The sequence below is a fragment of the Drosophila nasuta genome, chromosome X (assembly GCF_023558535.2).
Source record: "Drosophila nasuta strain 15112-1781.00 chromosome X, ASM2355853v1, whole genome shotgun sequence".
Classification (NCBI taxonomy): Eukaryota; Metazoa; Arthropoda; class Insecta; order Diptera; family Drosophilidae; genus Drosophila; species Drosophila nasuta.
Window position 1 is genome coordinate 9286036 of NC_083459.1, and position 22429 is coordinate 9308464.

Sequence of the window (22429 nt, forward strand, 5' to 3'; positions counted from 1 at the left end):
GTGATCTGGGTATTTTGTAATCAGCCTTAAAAGGCATGTTTGTAAATTTTTTATACTTGTCTTAAGCACAATTTGTGCACTTTTAAATATCTTAAATATATTTATTTCACGGTTAGTTCTTAGATTTGGTATCGATCTTCCCATATGAAGTGAGTATCTTGCAGACAGCATTAAAATCTAAAATTCGTCTTCAACATTTACAACATAATACGTGAAAAAAACTTTTAAATATTTGAAATATATTGATTTCCAAATGTAAACTTTATTTTTATATCGATCTACCAAATAAAAGGCAAATAATTTCCTTTACAATATTTAGGAAACATATGTAGAAAACTTTTTTATTATTTAAATATATTTTTCAATTAATACTTTTTTTTATCGATTTCTACTGGGTATCTTTAGGTCTAAATATGAAAGCTAGCTACTTTTGTTTTTATTACATATTATTAGAGTTGAAGTGCGCAACCTTTGTCGCTCAGGCTTTATTCAACTTTATTTATTCACTCGAAACGGAAGCAGCAGCAAAGCAATTAATATAAATATCACTGTCATTACTCCTGATTACTGTATTTTTTGTGTATCTAAATCATGTTTCCATATAAAACAATTACAATGCAATAAGCTGACCCCCAAGATCGCATGTTCTAAACTGTATTACGAGTATAGAATAAACACATAAAGGTCACGAAGATGACTTCAGATTGTCGTTTACGTTAACACTCCTCCCATCCACACGACACATGTTAAGAGCGCGGGAAACATGTTGTAATAAATGCAGCCTAAGAGCACATGTATTTGCTTCAGCTGTGTGCTAATAATTTATTTACAATTTGTGTCTATGCTATGCGTAGAAGAATGTAGTAAGTAGCTGACACACAGACACTTTGGACTATAGTGTTTTTATATTTATATTTAATCTATGCATGATAACCCCTGAACTTAGAGCTAGAGGCCAAACAATTCCAAAACTCTGAGCAGCTTAGCTGGCAAAAAAAAAAAGGAAAAAAATATAACAATAATAATAGAATCCAAAATGGGGAATAAAGACAAAAAAAAAATACACACAATTCTATTTAAAATTCAGAAAGCAATTGTGAAAATTGGATTTAGTGTATTTTTGTGCTTTTAATTTGAAAGGTTGATTGCATAAATGTGTTGATGCTGATGCTGATGATGATTCTGATTCTGATGGTGATGCTGATGCTCAGGCTTTTGTTGCTACTATTTTGTTTAAAACTCTGATTGAGGCTTTTTTGATTGCATTAATTGTTTTTGTGAACTTTCTCATTGTTGTTATTGTCTAGCTTCAGCATTTGATGCTGTCAGCCTTCAATTAGTATTATTCGACATCATACAAACTCGCACACGTACACACATATATTTGAAATGATTATAGCAATTATAAATACTACACACAAACACTCTCACACACACTCGCACACTCATACAAGTCTCTCGCAAAATACCGCACATTTGTCATGCTATCTGATGGCTAACTAGAACAAATAAACACGATCGAACTACGAGTGCTCGACCCCCGAGATACCCAATGTGCAATGGGTACGAAATAATCATACCCGCTACCTATAGTATAGAAGCGTATTATAACTTGAATGTTGTACTTTATAAATATCTTAAATAAGTATTCGGTATATTTCAGTATTTTGAGAGCTTCTCACAAGATGTTCCGGGAACATTTTATTGCTTTGTTGCACGTTTCAAAACTGCGAAGTTTATAAGGAGTATTCAATAAATTCATGAATTTGCGATCTTAACAAAATTTTAATACAATATTATATATAGACAAAATTGAATCAAATAAAATAATTATAATCAAGCCGAAGACCTTTGCAGCCAGTGCTTTGGAAATACTTTAGTCTCAACTTAAATTATAATTATAATTTATATTATAATATTTGAGATTTAAACTAAAATGTATAAACAGACGAATGTATTATAATATAAAGGGCCATCTTGCATAATTCTTTATATTGACATCATACCCAACTCAACTCAGCTCAAAAATATAGAACTGAAGTAGTGTCACTTAATGTACAATCTTTTTAAATACACTCTTGATTTTATTACCCAGTTTGGTAATTCTACCTTTTGTAGTTTTTATAGTTCTAGCTTTTGCATCCTTTGAGCTCGATATGATATTAGAAGTGCCAAGCTTATTTGAAGTAGACTAGGAGTAGACTAGAAGAATACTCCTTCTCATCTTTAACAGTAGAACACAGAACTCTAAATTAATTAAGGTATATTTTAATTGCATTCATTCGGAATATTTCAAAATACCATTTGCTAATGAGTCAATAAATTTCATTTTAGCTAACAGTTTTATTAAACTTCTAGATACGTTTTAATGATCCCAACACGTTAGCAAATTTGCAGAATGAATTGGAATATAACCCGCTTCGAAAAACGTAAATTGCTACTCTTAATTAGGAGGATGTGACTAATGTGTTGACATAAATAAGTTATTTAATTGATTTAATTGCCGTGACTTTAACACATAAAACTGACTTTTTCACTAGTTCAAAAAACCAAAAGCAAGTGCCCGTTGACACTTCTCACTCTGAATAGAATAATATTTTTAGTAGGTTTGTTTCCTGCTACATTTCCATAGAATCGATGAATCATGATGATCAATCTCTCATTGATTGCTTTGTGTTTGAATTCGACGATAAGATAATTTGATTCTTCTGTCAATATTCTGAAGATTGTCATTTGTCACCACAAGAAAAAAATAGAAAAGAAAAAACCAAAAAACATGCCGCATCAATTTACAACTTTCAAGATCACTCGAATTTATTGGGCAACAAATAATACAAAGATGCGAAGCACAAAACTAAAATTCGTTTTAAGTCTTGGAGCGACGAATTTAAAGACGATTTAGCCAGCTGCAAAAAAGAACAAAGAAACAAAATCAGATTGCGAATAAACTCTTTACAAGAAGTCATATATTTACCAGTTGGTTGAGGGTTGGCCAGCTCTGCTGGAATGCCGGGAGCAATTGGAGCCAGAGGAACACGCTCGGTGGGCGCATCGTAGGTCACTGTGGCCTTGGGTGTGGATGCATCATCGGTGAGACGATGCTTCAGTTCATCGTATTTGTGGGCAACGGTGCTGCCAAAGTCTTTGGCGCCCTCACCGATTTTCTCGGCATAGGGCTTGGCTGCCTCAACGACTTGCTCGGCGCCCTGGGACACCTTGCAGCCAATGTTCTTGAAGAAGTTCTTGAAGTCACTGTCCTCGGGATCCCTGGACGCATCACAGTCAGCGGCGTGTGTCTCACAGCTCAGCAGCATGAGGCCAAGCACAATTGAGCAAAGAATCACAATGGATTTCATATTGAGCGTTGAGAAAAAAAGAGAGCGAACGAGAATTTTTTTGATGAACGACTATTCACTTCGAGATTGCAAATGCGACTGAGCAAAAGTCAATTTACGTCTAGTCGTAGAACGTGAGCGCCCCTGAAGCTGAACCTGAAACTGAAGCTATGCTCAACAAAATGAAACCGGTTTTCAAGTGAATCGGAGCAACAGTGATTCCCTTTAATACGAGTATGATAATTCTGATTGAGTTGATATTGATGTTAGTTACAAATGAAAATAGTCTCAATTCTCTTTATCTCTCGCTCTCTCTTCCACACTTCGCTCTATGTGAATTTCACTTGACAGAGGGCAAAGCCCGGAAAACACTGCATTATATTTGTACACTTAAACTTTTATAGTAAAACGTAGATTGCAGTTGCACTGTAGACGTGTTAATACATGTTTCTAAATGTCGCTCTGTCTAGCGAATTTCCAGGAAAACGTAAAATGTGATTTAATCGCAATCTATACAAAATAAACTTCGAATTAATTAATATATATAGCAGACTTGATAGCATTTTGAAGCATTATTCTTTATAGAATAAACGTTTCTTTTGAATATATGTATATGCTATCAAGCTAAATATTTGTAAATATTAATTAAACAAATAATATAAACTATAATAATATAACTTTGTGTCTGCAGGAAATGTATGTAACAGGCACAAAGAGACATCTCCGACCAAGAAGTAAATATATTCTCGATAAGGGTCAACAGCCGAGACCATATAGTCAAGTCCATCTGTCCATCTATCCGTTTGTATGTCTGTTCGACTGTCTGTCCATCTGTCGGTATAAAACAATGTATCTCAGAGACTATAAAACATAAAAAATATGATGAACGTATTTGACATCACTTTTCAAAATTTGGTTAAGCATTTGGTTGCGATTCAATAAATATTGTTGAAGTTATGCCAAAAAACAGTAACTGCAGCTGGTTGAAAATCTGGTATATTTTGTACTATATCCATATCCATATTTTGCGATATATTTTTGGTATGTTTGTAGAATATCCTCTTATTGGAAATGAGATTATCTTACAGTCGATCACACGATCTTTCTTACTTAATTTATTTGAAGAGTGTTGCAAATTTAATCAAAAATTAATTTTTAAATATTGATAATTAATATATACAAAATGCAACTTTGTATGCATAAATACAACATCTCAATTGTATCGAAAAATTAGGGATAGTTTTCGACTTTTTGATTATAAATTTTAGCATCGTGAAGTTTTATATTTAAATTCATTGACTGATTGTTGAGTTCGGAAAGATCAAAAGTTCAATGAACTTAAAAGTGAGTGTCAACAAAAGAAGTGAATCGAGTCGAGTCGCAAATTCTTTTAAATTTTTTAATTGTATACAATAAGTATTGCCTAATCTATGCAATATTTGAAATTAATCAGTCTTGCGAAAAAATATACTCTACTTTTATTGCGGTATTCAAGTGCGAATTGTATCAGCTATTCAATCATTGAAACTTTTTTAATTAAAGCAAATACTAGACAGGTAGATGATAACCTGTTTTTGCACTCGAGCTGACCTAAGAAAATAAAACTCAAAGCAAACCTGACGAACGGATTAACGCAAAAACAAAACATAATACCAAAAATCGAAAACAAAATAAACATTCAAAGCACGCACGCCACATGGATTAAGCAATGTTACGTTATTCTTGGGAAGTAATGTTATTTTACGTGAAAATTGTTTTAGTACAAAAGTAATTTCATATTGATATTATTATCAATGTTCGGCACACTCTTTTCTATCTATTATCCTATGTGATTCTTCTACAAGGGTGGAAACAAAATGTTCATCTGTGATTAAACTTATGCACTGTATTATTTGGTCACGCTTAAAATAATTTTAAGTAGTTGTCATTCAAAATATTTCATATAACACTTAAGAAAGAAAATTCAATAACTTTGGACAAACAAATTTTACAAAATTTTCAGTTTTTGTTAAAAGAGACGATATTGCATTTTTTCAATTATTGATTTATAATTTTAAAAGAATATTTGGCTGCAGCAATCGAATACGGCTATCTACATTTCTAATATTTAGTCAAGACTTTCCTTAATGGTTTTATTTGAATTTTTAGAACCTGTCATTTAATGAAACTTTAATTCGGTTTGTCGAGTTTATCAAATTTCTAACGATTTGTCAGAGTGCTGGATATAATACAAAGACTACTTTATTTCATTATTTTTTTCAGCAGAATTATGTTACATAGCAAAACGAAATCGAGACATTAGAGTAAACAAGCATAAAGTAAAGTTAACAAATAAAAAAAAAATAATAAACAAAGCACAGACACACTTTCAGAAGCCGCCTCATTTCCTCAATCGGCTGCAATTGCCCAAGGCATCGAGGATGTGACCATGTCCGCACTGGTGCTCACCCTTTAGTATGTCCGGATTGATGATCTCAACGTTGGCCAAGAATCCTCGATCCTTGCTCATTTCCTCTGCCGATTCCTTGGCGAGCTTATCGCGAAAATCATCGAAACGATCTTTGATATCGCTGCCCAAGTCCTTGGCACGTTCGCCTAGCTTCTTGGCGCCCTCCTTGATCTCGGTGCCAAGATCTTTGGCCTTCTCTTTTAGCTTCTTGGCACCGTTCTTGATCTGACAGCCGACACTCTTGAAGAAATCACGCACCTCATGCTCCGAACTGCTGCTGCTGCCGGTTATCTCGGACATCTTGTCGCCAATATCTGAGATGACAGATGGCACCGTCTCCTCACAGTCCAAGAGATCTGCCTGAGAGCAGGATGCATGCAGCAGCATCACGGCCACAAACATCAAAGTGCTGCACAAGTGTCGCATGTTGAATGAATGATATATTCCAAAGTGAAGGATACGAGTGCGAGTTGAACTTAAATCCTTTAGCTGACTGACTTCCAAACTGCACCTGCACGTTGTCTTCGCTTAACTGACTTTGGGCGAGAAATGTCGCAAGAGTTTTACACTCTCCCTGGGCAGCCAAGGCACAACAGCAACAATAACGGGAAACACTAACAACAACAAAAACAACAACAACATTGCAATGCGATCACAAACAAACAAACACAAAAAAAAGCCAGCCTCGTTTCGTTATTTGTGAAAAATTGTCGTCATTTGGCGTTTTGTTTGTTTGTTGTTGCTTTTGCTGTGCTTCAATGCCTTTTGGCTTTTCGCTTAATTCAATTTGTCGGCTGCCTCCTCAAGTCGACGAAGTCAACGACAACGGCAACGACAGTGGTGACGCACTTGTTTTTTCCTGCTTTTCTTTATTCGTAAGTACAAATTCAATTTACGATCATCATAAGAACAACAACGGCAACAAAAGCCACATCAACAAAGAACAAATGCCAATTGATTCCGTGCTGTGCGCTAATCTCAATTCTCTAAATACATACAGATACAGATACAAATACTTTACACCGTGAGAAATAATCCCTTCGTATGGAATGGAGCTCAATAGAATTGAATACATTTTATTGCTTGAAATAATAATTAAAATTAAGTTTTGCAACATTAAAAATTAAGTGTTTCTTTCATTAACATTAAAATATTGTTTTAAGTGAGACGCTTACATGGAATAGTTTATTTGAATAAAGAAAGCTTTCAATATATAATATTATTTTTGAGTGAGTTGCCTTCAGTGAATACTCTATTTTAATAAAGAAAGCTTTTATAAGATTCTTATACCAATCCGTAATTATTTTATGTTCTATTCATAATATATAATATTCTATTCATAATATTTAATGAATGTGTTTGTTCAATGTCTCATGAGATACAAGAGTAAAAAGATTGAAGCCGCAGAAAATTAAATTATCTCTAAGTTCAATGTGTGATGTACACATGCTCATAATTATTTAATGTATAATTGGGTTTAGCTCTCACATCGATGGCAGTATGCTAATTTAAATAATCTGAATTAATAGGAAAATTTGTTAAAATGAAAACTCTATTTATGAAGAAAATATTCCTGAAACAATTTATTTTCTGCTCGAAGTTGGATTTATTATTATTATTGCTTTTATTTTGCGGATCTTGCTAATTTTATTTCCTTTCACATATTCTTACAAAATAATACAAAATAATAATAAAATACCAAGTAATTTATTTACAAGTAATTTTTGAAATCTTATTTGTATTTTCATTCTAGCATTTCTCTGCATTCTTCAAGATTCTCTATTGGTCTGTATTTTTTTCTCACTGCACAAGTTTATAGAGCATACTCGAATACTGCGTAGACTGCTTAGCAAAGTGTCAGTTGTCGTCTGTGTGCTGGTCAAGGCTGTTCACAATACCTGATAAGGCAATTTGATCAGAGAGACGCCTAGACGCATAAAGAAAACTATTCAATTTACGCACTTTGTGTCAAATTGCGTTGAGTCGAGTGCATTTTGATCACATTGCGACTCGGTAAAAATGTAGATATTGTGAAGAATGTTAATAATAAGATATCGGTGAAAATAAAGATGAAATTGAACTTTGTTGTAAGATACGAAACGACACACAGGTTTCATTATTATTTGAAATAATTTGAATTGACATTTCAAAAGCTTTAGAGTGATTTCTTAAGTTCATTAGAATTAAATTCGGTCACATCGTTTCCGCCAATGCTACCGTTATTTGTAAACAATTTCTCAGCTGACGCAGTGTCATCGTCGTTGGCATTATCAATGTTTTCGATATCGTAATCCTGATCATCATCGGTCTCATCATCGGGCTCCATTGGAATCTCTTCTTCCTCCTCGGGTATGATTGTCTCAGTCTCCGTGTTCTCTTCTTCCGGTTCCACTGGCAGAACTGGCAGAATTGGTATATCCTCAATGATTTCTCTCTCTGTTGTTGTTGTGCTTGTTGTTGGAGCTGGTGTTGTTGTTGTCGTGGTTGTGCTTGTGGTTGTTGTAGTTGATGTGGTCAATGGCTTGCTGGTCGATGTCGATAAGTGTGCACCTACACAGAGAAGATATTCAGATAAGATAATGGTACTCAGAAGTAGTCTATCAGCTCACTTACATTCGGGCAATGTTGGATCAAAGTCACAGCGAATGAGTTGATCCAGCTGCTCGCTGGTCAGCGGCGGAGGCTTTGGCTTTGGCGTCGCGCGTCGCACATAGTAAAGCTCTCTGACCTCGAACACATCGAGGTGGGGATAACGCTTTGAGGGGCGAATGCGATGATAGCGCTTGAAGTACACAGGATTACTGGGGACATCGGCTGGTGGCGCAGATGCTGGTGCCGCTTGCAGCAATTCAATGCAACAAACCAGCACGGCCAGTGCGGCAAGGCTGAAAGCTGTTGTTAGTTTTTGCATCACTGTCGTTTGCGGTGTGTTTGCGAGACTGATATTTAGTTTCGGTTTAGCGAAACCCGCATGCCGAATGGTCTCTAGTATTGGTTGTCGTCGGCATTCATTTCCCTGCTCATTCAATGGCGCTCATGGCTCATGCCCGAAATTCGATAACCCAATGTGACCCCAACCAATCGATTGATTAGAAGCTTCAGCGCAAGCATTGCATACTTTTAGGAGGACGATATTATTGCAATGCTGATCAAGTTGACGATCTCTTTTATGCATTTATCTTTTCTTAATATAAAACACTTTGGAATGTTTTCTAAGTTTAGTTTCTAAGTTTTTACAAATACAAATTGTGAATAGTAATAATCCATAATACAAAAATAATAAAATAAAATTTAAAAATTTTTCTGCAGTCGAAAGTGTTAATTATTTAATGTTGTCTTGGCAATTTTATCAGATAATATATATTTGCATCGGGTATCCCATTGTTGGATAGCATCGAACCTATTCTCGGAGATGTAACAACCAAGTGCCAAGATCAACAACAATTAATGACTTTCAGTAATATGTTTTTTCCTTTTTCAAATATTGAAAACTATGTTTTGAAAATTCTTTTAATATATTAATTAATCTTATGCTGCTGCACTTAACGATTTGGAAAATTAAAGAAATAATAATAATATCAGTATTACGTTTTTCTTTCGAATGTTTAAAATTATGTTTTCAAACTTTTATTGTATTAATTAACCTTATGTTAATGCTATTAAATTGTACAGCTGCTGTACTTATTTTAAAAAGATTTTGGAAAATTCATTAACTAATAAAGACTCTATAAATTGTTTAGAATTTATTTAGATATCGTAAGCTGCCTATATCATTTTAATATACAATTGCAAAGTTTATTGGCTACTCTAGTAATCAAATATAGGAAATGCCAACTTGCGAATAAAAAGGAAAAATGCAACTTAACCATTTTGATTAGATTGGCAGGCCTTCGGCTCACTTTTTTATGAGATGCTCAATGAAAAGCTCAACATATTCTATGAAAAGACTACAGTTACCTTTGTTATTAAATATAATAAATACATAAATTATTGATGTATCAATCAATATTATTTTAATGTATTACTTAATAGACAGACTTTTTTCTTCAACTTTTCTATGAAATAATGTAGAATACCTTAATTATTCGATACATTCAGACGGGAGTATTTCACTCGTAATTCTGTTTTTCCTTTATTTCTTGAATGCAATTAGTTTCAAGATTTTGCTGAAAACTATCTATTATAATTTAATTACACACTCAATAGACCACAAACATAATTATTACGATTCAAAATAAAAGATATCGAAATTGCATTCTCGTTATTTTAGCAATAAGAAAGAAATTGTCATGCGAATGTTTCGACCACAAAATAGATTTCAAGATTTTCTTCGCTTCGCATTGTGATAGACACAAAATAAACAAAAGCAAAACATAAATAATCAGAAAATCTGTTTGTTGAGAACGGACTCTTTTGTTGTCGATAATGTTGCTGTTGGTGTTGCAGCAGCTTTTTGCTTTTTGCTTTTTGGCATTGCGCGAGAGCGTAAATTATGCAAAGTCGTGGGGCATTATTGAATTTGAAAGCCCCAGACCCCATTTGAGATGTATCTGCGCCCACATTTTGTGTCTATGTATGTATGTGTGTCGGTGTGTGTGTGTGGCAAGGTAGACATAAAACATCGGGCCGACGACGCAAGTGCCTCACACAACACAATTCTTAAGTCCCAAAAGTCGCTGGCGAAAAAACAGTTGGCCACGGTGCTCGGTGGCGGGCGGACGCGTAAGAGAAAGCCAAATGGTAAATGCCAGAGCAGCTGATCATCGATTGCATAGAAACAAACGAGACAGCAGCAGCAGCAGCTGCAGCGTGTGTGTGAGCGGCAAAGCAATACGTAGTATACGCGATTACTCCGTGAGCGAGAGTGAGTGAGTGAGAGGTGAGAGAGCTGTTCGCACTGCTCTACTCTGTATGACAACTGTGTGTGGTGCGCGCTGCGATATCGAACTGTTTGAAAGGCAAATGCAACAGTTGCTGCTGCTCTGCTTTGTTTTTGGTTTTTCTTTTGCTTTTGCTCTTGCTTTTGCGCTGGCATTCGCATTGCTGTAATTGTGTTATTGATAAATTGTAAAACTAGCACAGTGGCGCACTTAAATACTAGAACAGGAGACTGAGAGAGAGAGAGAGCGAAAGTGAGTGAGAGAGAGCGCGAGACGGGAGGAGCTGCAGAGCAACGAAGAGACAACTATAAATAGACGCAAAGACTGAAAGAAAACACAAAAGCACCGGAAAGAAAGTGTGTGTACATAAATACTACATATGTATATAGCAAATATATAGATGTTACAAATACACATAGATTAATGCTATACATAGACACATCTATACATACATAATTGATATAAACAATAAATTGGCAAGAGGCCAGGAGCACAGAGGAGCAGAGCAGAGCAGAGCAGATAACGAAGGCAGGCAACTGGGAACCATCCATCCAAGCATCCACACAACATATAGCAAACAGGTGGAAGCAGCGCAACGACTCAGCCAAGAGCAATGTCAAAGCATCATTGGCAGCCAAAGAATTCCACAGCCACAGCCACAAGCACAACCACAACCACAACCGAAGATCATCACAATGGGAGAAGCAGTGGCGAGCCGGAAGAACCCTTCGATCCGCTGGCCAATCTGCTTAGTCTGCAGCTGCACAAGCCCGCACACTGGAACTGGGAGCTGAGCACGTCGCGCAGCTGCAGCAACATTGCACTGCCACGCATACTGCTCTACGATCACCAGGGATCGCTGCTCCTCGATGCCGACGGCAGCCGCGAGCAGACATACCGCCCCCGGCCCAGCAGTGTGCCCGATCCACATCGGAGGCGGAAACGTGCGGCGACCGCAAACTTGGCGCAGAGCTTGCAACAGGCACAGCTGCCGCATGAGTTGCACGGTCTGCGCATTGGCGAGGCGACGCCCAGTTGCCGCTCGAGCAAGGCGAGCAGCATGTCGAACAAGCATTGCATTGACTTTAGCACACACGAGCTGCCTGATTGGCGGCCACAAGCCGCAACGAGCAGTTCCGGCTCAGTGCGTGGGATACGTTTCGAGGATCAGCTGGAGGCGACGGAGGTGGATAGCAGACCTGAGCTGGCGTATCCAACGCCACCGTCCACCTCCACATTGACAACGCCTGGGGAATCCTGCTCGGGCGCCTCACGTGAAAAGCGTCGCTATCGCCGATCGCACAGCTCCGGCCAGCGTTCGATACTGGAGCGTTTCAGCATGTCGCGCGGTCGCCACTCGTCGCCCGAGTACGTGCAGGAGCAAACGCTGGAGAAGGTCCCGCGCTACTTTCTGCGCACCAGCAAAGCGGGCACGCTGGTCATCAAGGACGAGAGTTTCAGCCGTGTGCGGCAGCGCCGTCGCCGGCACAAACCGCACTCGTCCAGCGACAATCTGTTGCAGCCACAGGCCACCGCCACCGCCACCGCCATCGTTACGGGGCAGAGTCCCGCGGAGAGCGTTGTCGCCGTGCCGGTCACGTCGTCGATGCACCAGCAGCACCATCAGCAGCGTCTTCAGCCGCAGCGCGGTCGCGAGCCGCTGCTCTCCACCTCCGAGGATGAGGCGCAGTCGTCGAGGATGCGAGCAACGGCGAGGCAAGCGCGCAGTCGACGCACTCAGCGCAATGGCTGCAAGGACGTGGCAGCGTCAGGTAACTATACTATCGGATTATTTATCGATTACTATCGAGAACCAACTATCGTGTGTAATCTTATTTACATATTGATTACTTTCCAGAACAAATTAGCGTGTGTAACATTTTTTAGTTATGGATGCAAAGCAGTCACTTATATCGTAGCCAGAGTTTTTAAGAATTCTAGTTATGGATGCAAACTTACCTCTAATAGTAGACAAATTGTAACTTTAAATTTCATATGGCTGTAAAGATATAAGCTCATTCGTATTTTTTCCTTTTCAGAGTCAATAATATTCATTAAATCTTTTACTTTATTGAAATTACGAACACAATTCCTTATTACAATGAGATGAGCCAGATCGTTTAAGGCCTTAAGGCTATAGTATAATATATGTAGTTGGAAAAAATTATTTATTCAGTATTGAAATTAAGTGCATTCATTCGATTGGTATCCAAAACATATAACTATATTGAAAAAATTATACAAATTATTAAAACATTACTAGTCACTCAACGGAGTATTCAAAATAATAAATTTTAATATCTAAATGGATGTTTTCAAATGCATAATAAAACTATATTCACCAAATATGAATTGAATAAGATGTTTAATTTTAGTGAGTATGTTTTTTATTATGCTTTCGAAACCATGCATTTAGAGATTAACAGGTAGCTGATATTTTTATAGGATTATATGTATTTGAAAATAATTTAATCTGTTAATTAAAATGAAGGTGATTGTATTTAAAATTATAGATGAACATCTTTTAAAAATTATTTAATCTCTTCATAAAATCGAATGTGATAGTATTTGAAATTTCATGCTAAATAGTGTTATTGCATTTTGTATTTAATATTTATAAAAAATTAGAAGAAAATTGTATTAAGCTCTTTTAAAGTTCAAAAAGAAATTCATCCGAAAAAGCTGCTCGATAATTTGTTTGCTATAAGCAATCGATATGTCTCGCTAACTTCAAAAATGATTTCACTCATTTTAATATATTTTCTTCAATGTTTAGAACTTATCACTGTGGATCCCGGCAATTGTGTATATCGAGCATCGTCTGGCGCAACAGCGCGCTAGAGAATGTGAACCTCATAGTTAATGATGACGTCACTGCAAGTGTGTGTATATATGGATATCTGTGAATACATTTGAAAGATATATCTGCGCGTACTACAATGATTTATTGTTGACAGTGCTTGCGGCATCAAAATGCCACTTCTGAATAAACCATTAAATGTACTATTATGACTAAAACGCGAATTTTAATTTAAATCAGTGCTACAAACGGGATTTGAATTGAACTACTTTCCATATAAAAGGATCTACCTACAAATAAAAAATATTTCTATTGTTTTGCTGTGCAATGACATCGGCACTTTGGATATATTAAAATTATTTAGGGTTTAATTCACATTACATAATTAATAGTAATTGATTTAACTGTAAGAGTTTATTCAATGCATCAATTCATTAATTAGGTTGTTCTTTTTGTTGCATTCTTTACATTTCATTATCATTGAGAACTCAAGCAAGACCAAACAATTTCTAATTAAGGTATTTATTTCACTTATTTAGTACATTCATTTAGAAGCACAAAGCTCAAAGATATTTATTCAAGTCGTTCTCTTATTGTTTATTTTCAAACAATACAATTCGTATTATGCCATTTTCAGAATAATATTAATGAAAAGCATACACCTAGTGCGATGTATCAAAAGATAAATTATTTGTCAATTAACACTAGTTTATTATTTGCAAATAAACAGAGTGTCAACAATAGATGGAAGTAGCCAATTGTATTATATAACATTAAATTACACACATTAGCTATTTGTTGTTCATCTCTCTGTGCTTTCAGTGTAATTAGTGAATAATTGATATTAATTTAGGTTTTTTTTTTACAAAGCACATACAATAACTTTCATGATGATGTGCGCAAAATGTATTTGGGGTTAATCTGCGACACCGTACATTATATTTGTTTTTTTTGTTGTTGTTTCGATTTAATTGTTTTCATGCATAAAATCAGAAATTTCTAATTCTTTGGAAAGCATCAAATTTATTTGACCTATATAAAACTTTAGTATTTTGGAATACATTTATCGAGAGATATATGTATGGCATTAGACAGAAAGCAAAAGTGCTTAAAATATATGCATATTGATTCTAAAAAGTAAACAAAATATAAATAAAATGGCTCCCCAATGAGATAGATTTTTGAACTAACATCAAAAGCCCTTGACCCGCAAATTGCAGAAATAAATGCTAACTTTTCATAGCTCGATTCGAACAAATAAGTCGAGTGTGCTCAACTGTGAGAAACTCGTTAACCATTTTGAATAAAAATTAAAAAGTGCGATATTAATTTCAAAATATACCAAATTAATAAACCACAAAAAAACTAACTACTAAATGCTATTTAAGGTATATTGATACATAAAAAATATACCATAATATGCAAAATATACCAGTCAAATCAGCGGATATTAAAAATATTTTTGTCTGCCGCTTTTTCCAATGCAGCCAAAAATTATGCTACAATTTTGAGAAATAAAATTCATTAGCTTTAGATGCGAATGAATAAACAGAAATCACTAATCTAGAATGGGGGAACTCACAAGATGCTGACGACAGAGCACTCAGCAAAACAAGCAATGAAGAAGCTAAATAAAAATGGTAATTTTTATGCTCTACATTTAAGAAAAAGCTCATCATATGAATCTAAAATTCTCGAATGTTGTAGAACATATTTGATATATGAACCTAATAATATTTAACTGAAATTCCAGAATGTTGTAGCACATCACCAATCTATAAAGAGTAATAAAATGAACTTTCTTATAACGTATGAAATGTAAATGAAAATTAACAATCTATCTTGTGATAATAATTACATTTTTTAATTTGATAGGTGTTTAGATTGTAGATTTCTCCTCTTAAATAAAATTAGATTTCCTTTAAATAATATCCAAAGAATATTTCGTGCTTTAAATCCATCTTTTGCGCTAATGACTCTGCGAAGAGTAGAGTATTAAATCGAGTCTTGTGTGTAAACACACTGATAAGCGACTGGCGAACTGTTGATGTTGTCCGAATGAGGGGCATAACGCGTAGCGGAACAGACGACGGATTAGGCTAACGACTGCGACGCCATTTATGTGTTAGATTAATTATAAATTCGGTCGTGATTGCGATTGACAATCGGTAGTCGAACAGCAGCGTGTTAACATCGAGTGCCGGATGCAAAGATGCAAGCGTGCAGTGGATGTGGCTTAAAACTGCAAATATTACTATGCGTTTTTTTCGCACTTGTAATGCAAACAAATTGTGGGCGTGTGATATACTACAAAGATCAAAACAATACTCAAAGCGTGGCTGCCAATGAGGCCAGCCAAACATCAGTGGAGAAGAGCATGCTTTTAGCTGTTAATCGTGCCCATTGCAAACACGGTTATATGTACGACCATCGCAATCGGTGCCGTCGAGTAAGTAGTTCATTTTCAACAAATTATAAAACTGATAAACTGATAAACTGAAATTAAATTCAATTGATTTGCATTGCAGGTTGTGTGACACTCCGGTTGTCGGGCTCATAAATTCATTAAGGCTTTATTGTATGTTATAGTATATGTAGAATCGACTACTGAACTCTAATTATGTGTCATGATGAAATTATTTTGAAACTTTCTGAACATTAAATGACATTAGTAGATAAAAAATATACAACAAGAGCGAAGTGAACAAATAGCAACTGCGAGAATGTTTCAGATACTACACAAGATGTGCCGCAACTCAATATTTGTACATGACAACACTACACCAATTTCTAAGATAAAGACGTCATCGGGGCGCGCTGACTCAACCCCTATATTTTCGCCTCGATATCATCGTATTTAGTAATACTCGGTATTGTGTGCGGAGCCACCGTCGCGCTCGTGGCCAACATGTGACGTAGCCAAAGGTTTCATGGGAAAGCCATGAGATGGCACAAACCAGCTGATTATTATTATGTTTTTTTTTTTTTCGTTGTCGCTTGCTTTCGGGAATTTGGATCATCGACTCACAGTACGATTGTCTTTTTAATAGGAAACGGTAAACATTATAAATAGCCTATAACTGTCAATGGACATCCCCTCGACTATCACATTATAATTTCCCTCTCTTTGCTTGGGAAATAACTGAACATATGATGCTTAAGATTGGTAGCTCCACCATACGAATTGCCAAAGTAACTAGTTATTTTTAAAAATTCTATATTTATTGCTCTGCTCTGACACTTGAAAGAGCTTTAATTTGTCAACAACTCAGAATATATGATGCCAAGATACCGAGCACCTGACCACTGACAACTAAATGATCATTATAAGCTGCTTAACAACAAATTTGTATGATAGATATTTAAATGCCCATTAAAGAATTTATTTAATTAGGTGTGATCATTAAAAGCTGCTCAACTGCAACAAATTTCTATAATAGATACTTAAATGCTCATTAAAGAATTTATTTGTTTATGAGTTAATTAAAGTACATTTATTTCAAAACAGCAAATTTTAATCAAATATAATTCTACTTTCATGCTTGAGATTTTTGGTACATACAATAACAACTATAGTCTTTATGATCCCTAAAAATTTTGCTGCGATCAGATAAAAATTTTAGAAGTAATTCAATAAATTCTTTTATATGGGAAATAACTCTTACTATGAGTCTTATTAGCTTTAGCAGACAATGTAGCATATTTTGCATTCTATGGTATATTTTGCATGAAGTATATTTCAAAATACTAATTTTAGGTAATTTTCAGTATTTTTGCGGTATATTTGTTATATTTTAAAAATAATATCACGCCAAATATAGCCTTCGGTATATTTGTATTATTTTTGTGGTATTTAAAAATTAATACCGCAATCTTTTGTTTTGATTTAAATGAGTAATGTAGCTTTCATATTTATTTTTATTTAAATTCAACTTTAATATAATTCTTCTTTCACCATCGAGATTCAATTTTGATTAGCAATTTCCAAGCTTCTATTTCTCATTTAAACCATTGTTCAATAAGAAAATTTGTTAAGCATATAAGCACGCGTGCATTATACAAAAGTCCCTTGCTTTGATATTACTTTTCTGTAAAACTGATGACCTTAGGTAATTCGAATATTTAAGGGGATCTTCTTTAATAATTGTGGAAATTCCAAAGATTGTCCGGCTCACACGCTTTGGATTCACAGTTCTAAGAACTAGCACAAAAAAAAACATGTATATCAATTAATTTTTTAATCGTTCCTTAAGCTTTGTTAATGCTAATGACATTGCGTTCGAGACAGCACAACACACGAAACACGTCAGATGTGAGTTGTCCCACGTTGCAGTCAGGCACATTAGCATTTATGACAAGTGTGAAGGTATTTTTAGAGTTAGCACATTTCGAAAAACGAGTCTATTACATTTTTCAAGAGGTGTGTGCCACCAACCTTTGGACCCCCGACTCTAGCCTATCAATGTCCAAAGCTAATCAAAAATGAATTACAATATAACAAAATAATAAAATATGCGTCACATTTATATCAATCGAATATAGGCTATATGATAATTATATGTTTTTTACTTAAAATATAGTATATTACACACTTGAAGTGTGTAAATAATATATTTGTTATTTTTAATTTCACTGTTCACTTGCAATCGTCCACGCTATAAAACAGATCTCTACAGTAGCCCTCGACTACCTAAATATCAATTATATTAATATCTAAAATGTTTTCGGGTTTGTCCGCTGATTGCGCCCGTATGGGGTTTGTTTTTCAATGGGATCCAGCGAGGTAAGAGGTAAGAAAGAGAGAGCGGGCGGCAAAAACCAAAGCAAGACATTCAATTACACAGATTGCGGGTGACATAGTGGCGGGGCCTAGATAAGATTCGTGAATACAGGGTGCCCTTTAGGCCATTTAATAGGGCGCCGAGTGATTTCGACACTCAAATCGCTGGTGCATCCTGTATAGTTTATCAATTTTAAAGAGGTTGCCAATGCTCGACTAGAACTGTTTGTCCAAATCATATATAATCAGTTAAACGCCAGATTTTGAGCACGCCAGTTAGCAGGAGAATCAAGTTGTTGAGCAGTCACAATTTCGATTACACAATTTCAAGTAGCCACGAAATTTGCGCATTCCACAAATCACACAGTGCGAGAGTGAGAGAGGGAGAAATGTTGATGCTGCAACGTATCCATCAGTTACTTTTATACGCCTTCTGTCTGCTGGCCCTCGTTGTGTTCTGTGCTCCGGCACCGAGTGAATCACGACGCGTGATCTTCATGGCACCCCCGGGCATTCATCGTGGACAAATACTGGCCACACATGGCCTGGAGAAGCCCTGCCAGAAATGCCATATGCGAGATCATCGTGGCAATTGTCGGCGCATCATTTCATATAGTTCCGGTAAGTTTCAAATCATGCTGATATTTTTTATTTTCTCCTACTAAGTTTCTATTTTGCTTTCTTTCTTTTTTTATTTTTGTAGATGGCGCAAAGTGTTGACATGAAGGTCGGAGACTATCAACCCGAATCTCTATCAGAAACCTACCACAACAAAAGCGCATCATTAATCGACTATTTATTCGCTTTCGATAAATTATTTATTACATTTTAGTTTCACACCAATTTTTATGTGTCTCGTAATTAAATTATGACATTCATTGCAAGCATTTTAAATTGCTTTGCTTTCTAAATTTGCTTCGTTTTTTTTTTAACGGTCTCCAGAAATTACCACAAAAGTGTATTTATTATCTTGCCAAGTTAAGATTGTGAAAGTGATTGTGCCTGACAATTAGAAGTGCTCATATATCCGGCTCAATACCAAATTGAGTTAACAGACATACTGATTTATCTCTGTTAAATATTTCGTTATAACTTGTGCGATTCGATTGCCGTGACACTCGGCAGAAATAGGTATTAAACGCATTAAACGTGTGAAAGTGCCAGAAATTCAAATATAAAAGAATATAAATTACTTAATAACTTAATGCTATTAAAAATATAAACAAGACACAAGATTCGGACATTCAAGAGACACTACTTATTTAATAGTTTATGGTCAATTTTTTTTATTAATTTATTATTTGTGTTATGAATAATTTAAATGAACTTTTAGCTCAGTCATGGACTAGAGCAAAATTCAGAATCATGTGCTATTTTAATGAATCATTTGTTATATACTTGACCTTATACTTAAATTGAAATAAATGTTGAAATGTATTTTTAATATAAATGCCTGGCAATTAATCAATCAAGATTTAATCCATTAATTTGATTTGATATTTCATGTAGTTTCACTCGAATTATAACAGCATTTTTCGAAAACTTATTTGCATGCAGTTATTATCAGGCATCTCTTCTCACATAATTTGTAGTGAAGTTCAAATAGTTTCTACTGAACAAGCTCTACAACTATTGCTATCCAATTTTTAGCATTTAAACAGCTCGTGTCGGACTTACACACATAGAAACATACATATTTAGATACCCCTAAAAGTAGGCTACATTAATATTTTGAACAAAGTTTTGGTACTTTCGCAAAGCAATTCTGCACTTCTAAAAATTTGGTGGCCAGTCCGAAAAATGATTTCCAATTGCGTAAGTTATTTATTTGACTGTCTGTCCTTTTATAAAATTTAAGGAGAAATTGCCATTCGTCAAGCTCGCTGATGTGTCATTAGAACTTAGTTCAAAGGTAATGTGACATCAAATCAAACTGAGTCACATGTTGCGCCTGAGTCATATAATAACAAATAAATACTATGCACAACTTAGTTGTGTATAATTTATGATTATTTTTTATATAAAATATTGCATGATATATTATATTCATTATATTATTATCAAACTAATACAAGTGTTTTTAAAAACTATCTTATTCCAAGTAGATCCCAATTTTTAGAAATATTTAAGCACATTGCAAAGTAAATGTTTCAAATGAAATATATTTTATACATTGTTGAGTAAGAAGTGTCATTTAACTAATTTGCTTAATTGTTCAAAGCATTGTTATGAAAATGATACGCAAAAAAAACTCTGCATGAAGAAATATTCGTTGCTAAGATGATTTATGTAGGTGCTAAATTGTCCGCATAATTGAATTCCATTGAATTTCAACAGAAAATGTTTATGTCAAAGTCCAATTTGAGATTATCGGAAATGCTGTTGCTATGTCATATGATTCCGTTTTTCGAAGTTGTCAAAGATTAGTTTTGTTTCGTATAACCGCTACCTATAAACTATAAGGGTTTTATAACTTTGTGGCAATAATAAATATTGGGCAGAAGGCAATACTCAAGAGGTTTCTTAATTACAATACTTCTGTGTGCTACTGATGCGATGAAATGCAAAAAGTGTCAATTTATAAAATGAAATAGCAGGCATAAGTAAGAACTGCAAGCAGAATAATCTGTTATTTAGTTACTTCTCGTGGCATCGCCAAGGCTAAAAAATGGCAATGTCGGTAGATGAAATGCCAGGCGAACATAACTCAGCAGCAAGCAGAAATGCTAAAAGTCAATTGTTGAACAGTGGCGCCATCTATCGGTTTTACTGCAAATGACGAATTAAATTAGTACAGCGTCAAAGTATGCCACAAAATTTCACATTTTTGAACTTGCGCCAATTTTAAATTTGAAGACAATCGATCAAAAAACAATTCCGTCAAAATTTAAAAAAATATATATTTTTTTTGTGACTACATTTTATTGAGATTGAACAAATAATAGACCTCGCCACTCAATAAGGAACTAATATACTGCATTTCTGCTTACTGCTGATTTATGTTTGAACGGTATTTCAAATTATGATTTGGCTAGTGAAATACCAGGCGAACATAAGTGAGTAGCATATAGAATCATCTATTATTCGCTAACTTGAAACGGATGCAGTTATTGTTATTGTTGGTCACTTAAATTTTTGATGAATTTCTAAATAGGAAAATGTGGGTAGATAAAATACCAGGCGATCATAAATTAGCAGCAAGCAAAATTACAGCAAATCACTTACTTAAGGTGTGGCGCCATCTATCGTGTTTACTGCGAATGACGAATTAAATTAGCTCAACCTAAAATTATGCAACAAAACTAGATCATTTTTTAGCTGACGCGTCATGACGCGTATCAATTTAAAATTTAACATTTGAAAGCAAACGACAGAAAAACAAGCAATAGATGGCGCGACTCAGTGAGCAATTGACTTTTTCTAGTTTTGCTTGTTGCTGATTTATGTTCCCCTGGTATTTTACTTGCCGATATGACAGTGTTTAACCGTTCATGGCAAATTGAAGTAACAACAGCAACAATTTCATCTACTTAGAGTAACGGAATTTCAGGTGATTCAGCTTGTTGCCTACTTATGTTACCTGGTACCTGGTATTTTGTCTAATGACTTAGAATTTGTAGCCTGTCGCAGATGCTATCAGATGGTATATTTTCAATTAAATTTTAATTCCGATCTTTAAATAAATTTTCACGGACTAGAGGCTTTTATAAATTTGTAGTAGACACTAAATTATATAGCTTTCTACAATTATTTTGAAAATGATCCCAACATAACCTAATGCTACGATCAATATTTTATAATTGTATGTATTTGGATTTGCATTTCTGATAATGTATTATTATCCATGACTCTAAATGCAACTACCACCAGTTAGAACATTTCCTATATTCCAATTAAATTCGATTTGTAAGTCTCCTCAATTGATAATGCCACACGATAAGATTAATGAAGCTACACACTGCGTAGACTTTATTTATATCGTAAACTCATTCCAGTGTTGAGCACTCGCTCATGGAATGCTAAAAGGTAATAAAATTGACTATTTACTATAGCCAGCGTACTTTTCGGTTTTAAAGTATAATTTGAGGCGCTCTTCGAAAAATTCTTCACGCCAAAGAGGAAGTGAGTCCGGAAGTGGCGTCTCCGATTAGCGACTGGACTGGTTGGTGAGTGATCTATTATTTA

General features: G+C 35.0%; 6 protein-coding genes across 8 annotated transcripts; 3 read left to right on the forward strand and 3 right to left on the reverse strand.

Moving 5' to 3' along the window:
* Positions 1 to 2784: 2784 nt before the first annotated feature.
* On the reverse strand, positions 2785 to 3487 carry LOC132795970 (uncharacterized). Its single transcript, XM_060806954.1, has 2 exons — positions 2975 to 3487; positions 2785 to 2906 (listed from the first exon to the last, which is right to left on the reverse strand). Exons 1-2 carry the CDS (start codon positions 3354 to 3356, stop codon positions 2899 to 2901), a joined length of 390 nt encoding a protein of 129 aa, XP_060662937.1. The 5' UTR covers positions 3357 to 3487; the 3' UTR covers positions 2785 to 2898.
* A 2064-nt stretch (positions 3488 to 5551) lies between these two features.
* Positions 5552 to 6335, reverse strand: LOC132795969 (uncharacterized). The gene has a single exon (XM_060806953.1). It carries the CDS (start codon positions 6208 to 6210, stop codon positions 5716 to 5718), a length of 495 nt encoding a protein of 164 aa, XP_060662936.1. The 5' UTR covers positions 6211 to 6335; the 3' UTR covers positions 5552 to 5715.
* A 1530-nt stretch (positions 6336 to 7865) lies between these two features.
* Positions 7866 to 8751, reverse strand: LOC132795968 (ataxin-2 homolog). The gene is made up of 2 exons (XM_060806952.1): positions 8398 to 8751; positions 7866 to 8334 (listed from the first exon to the last, which is right to left on the reverse strand). Exons 1-2 carry the CDS (start codon positions 8693 to 8695, stop codon positions 7940 to 7942), a joined length of 693 nt encoding a protein of 230 aa, XP_060662935.1. The 5' UTR covers positions 8696 to 8751; the 3' UTR covers positions 7866 to 7939.
* A 1721-nt stretch (positions 8752 to 10472) lies between these two features.
* LOC132796761 (uncharacterized) lies at positions 10473 to 13703 on the forward strand. 3 transcript variants are annotated; one of them, XM_060808031.1, is made up of 3 exons: positions 10509 to 10524; positions 10862 to 12436; positions 13441 to 13703. In XM_060808031.1, exons 2-3 carry the CDS (start codon positions 11278 to 11280, stop codon positions 13503 to 13505), a joined length of 1224 nt encoding a protein of 407 aa, XP_060664014.1. In that variant the 5' UTR covers positions 10509 to 10524; positions 10862 to 11277; the 3' UTR covers positions 13506 to 13703. The 3 variants fall into 3 exon arrangements, with proteins under 3 accessions (XP_060664013.1, XP_060664015.1, XP_060664014.1); XM_060808030.1 differs by having other exon boundaries at positions 10473 to 12436; XM_060808032.1 differs by lacking the exon at positions 13441 to 13703 and adding an exon at positions 12523 to 12622 and having other exon boundaries at positions 10473 to 12436.
* A 1909-nt stretch (positions 13704 to 15612) lies between these two features.
* On the forward strand, positions 15613 to 16159 carry LOC132795778 (uncharacterized). The gene is made up of 2 exons (XM_060806663.1): positions 15613 to 15913; positions 15993 to 16159. Exons 1-2 carry the CDS (start codon positions 15677 to 15679, stop codon positions 15999 to 16001), a joined length of 246 nt encoding a protein of 81 aa, XP_060662646.1. The 5' UTR covers positions 15613 to 15676; the 3' UTR covers positions 16002 to 16159.
* Positions 16160 to 17455: 1296 nt separating this feature from the next.
* LOC132796356 (uncharacterized) lies at positions 17456 to 19646 on the forward strand. The gene is made up of 2 exons (XM_060807503.1): positions 17456 to 18865; positions 18948 to 19646. Exons 1-2 carry the CDS (start codon positions 18634 to 18636, stop codon positions 18962 to 18964), a joined length of 249 nt encoding a protein of 82 aa, XP_060663486.1. The 5' UTR covers positions 17456 to 18633; the 3' UTR covers positions 18965 to 19646.
* The last annotated feature ends 2783 nt before the right edge of the window (positions 19647 to 22429 follow it).